Raw genomic sequence first — 1467 nt, 5'->3', positions numbered from 1 at the left:
TCATCATAATATCAGTTTCCCTACTTGTCCTTCTAAATATTTACCAGTTTATCTAATATCCTTCTACAGAAAATACATGACTGAAACTAAGAAACGTTTTTAGATAAACGTTTCTTGCCAACACTTTAGCAGCCCTCGCGATAATGAACACTATCATTATCACGACTGTGAGACCACTGCACTAAGAACAACATAAACGTTTGCCACTGAATGTATATAAAAAGTCAACCTGCTAACATTTGCAACTTACTCAATAATCATGTTATCCACAGGTGCGTTTTTTTGGATGACGTCATCGTAAACGCGGGTGTAAAATGTGTCCACTTCTTTCTTCTCGCCACGTTTTGCCTTCTTATCCGAATGTAGTTTACCACTGCCTGATTTATTTTCCATGGCGAATGCTTAGAAGGAAAAAAAAGATGGACAAATAATCTTCTACCTGATAGACAGACAGGTTTTGAAAAAAGGTATAACTGTCCAACATCGAACTTGAGAATGTCCTTCAGGATGAAAAGATATGAAACAGAACAGGAGAAGTTCTTTTCTTTGAAGATTCACGAAGTTGGAAAACCAGTGGAAAAGAAATAACCGAAAGAAGTTTCAAAGCCACCTCTCCGAGACGACTTGGCACCCAGGTAAGCCCAGACGGCGTCCCTCGTTACCATGGCAACCGAAGCTGGCTCCGCGGTGCATTGTGGGAATGACGTCATCGCTGTCCCATCATGGCCACCAGAGCAATGTTGTTGAGGAGGGCTGCGTTCTTTTCTCCTTCTTCTAGTCACTTTCGTCATGCCAGGTAACCTTAAGAGTATTTTCAGAATTGTGATGAACTATAGCGTGACTGAGCGACGTTCATTCCGCCCCGCCTTGCGTTTATTTTGGGTATTTTTAAATCGAAATGTTGGCTCGTCTTGTGTTCCCCTTATATTCCCCTCATTTTACCTGTCAAGGTCGAGATCAAGGTCAAAGCCCTTTAAGAACTTGCAAATTAAGTCATTTCTTGCATCATCCCCGGCTTGGCAACGAAGCCACGAGCGGCGACGTCCCGCAAAAGCCCCAAAATGCGGCGATGTGAGGTAGGCCTACTGCACGGGGATTCCGGCTTAATGGTGGAATAATAATAAGCTAAAAATAATGGCCTGTTTTCTCTCCTCGCTTCTGATAGCTGATAATGTGTCGGTTTCCTATACCTAGCCCATGGAGATTTGCTTTTTTTTTTTAAATATATTGCGTAATCTACATATATCAAAACATAACAGAAGTACGTTGTTGTTTTTTCTCTTTATTTTTTCTATAGTTTTTTTCTTCTCCATTCTCCCGGTGTTTGCTGCTGTAACACAACACCAGCTTAGGTTCAGGAGTTTTTCAGTCGATAAACCTTCTCTAGGTTAATTTGAAAGGAAGGAGAAGGGAAAAGGAAGAATATATTATGTAGAAATAATGGTGATAGTGTGGAATTTTGCCCTG

General features: G+C 41.0%; 1 protein-coding gene across 1 annotated transcript in view; it reads left to right on the top strand.

Moving 5' to 3' along the window:
- Positions 1–694: 694 nt before the first annotated feature.
- LOC119591443 (protein NipSnap-like) overlaps positions 695–1467 on the top strand; it is a gene marked incomplete at its 3' end in the record, with an annotated part of 10976 nt that continues 10203 nt past the window's right edge. Inside the window, 1 exon segment of the mRNA XM_037940184.1 lies at positions 695–796. Coding sequence (XP_037796112.1) covers positions 723–796 — 74 coding nt within the window.

This window comes from Penaeus monodon, chromosome 28, assembly GCF_015228065.2.
Source record: "Penaeus monodon isolate SGIC_2016 chromosome 28, NSTDA_Pmon_1, whole genome shotgun sequence".
Classification (NCBI taxonomy): Eukaryota; Metazoa; Arthropoda; class Malacostraca; order Decapoda; family Penaeidae; genus Penaeus; species Penaeus monodon.
This window is presented reverse-complemented; position numbering and strand designations above follow the sequence as displayed.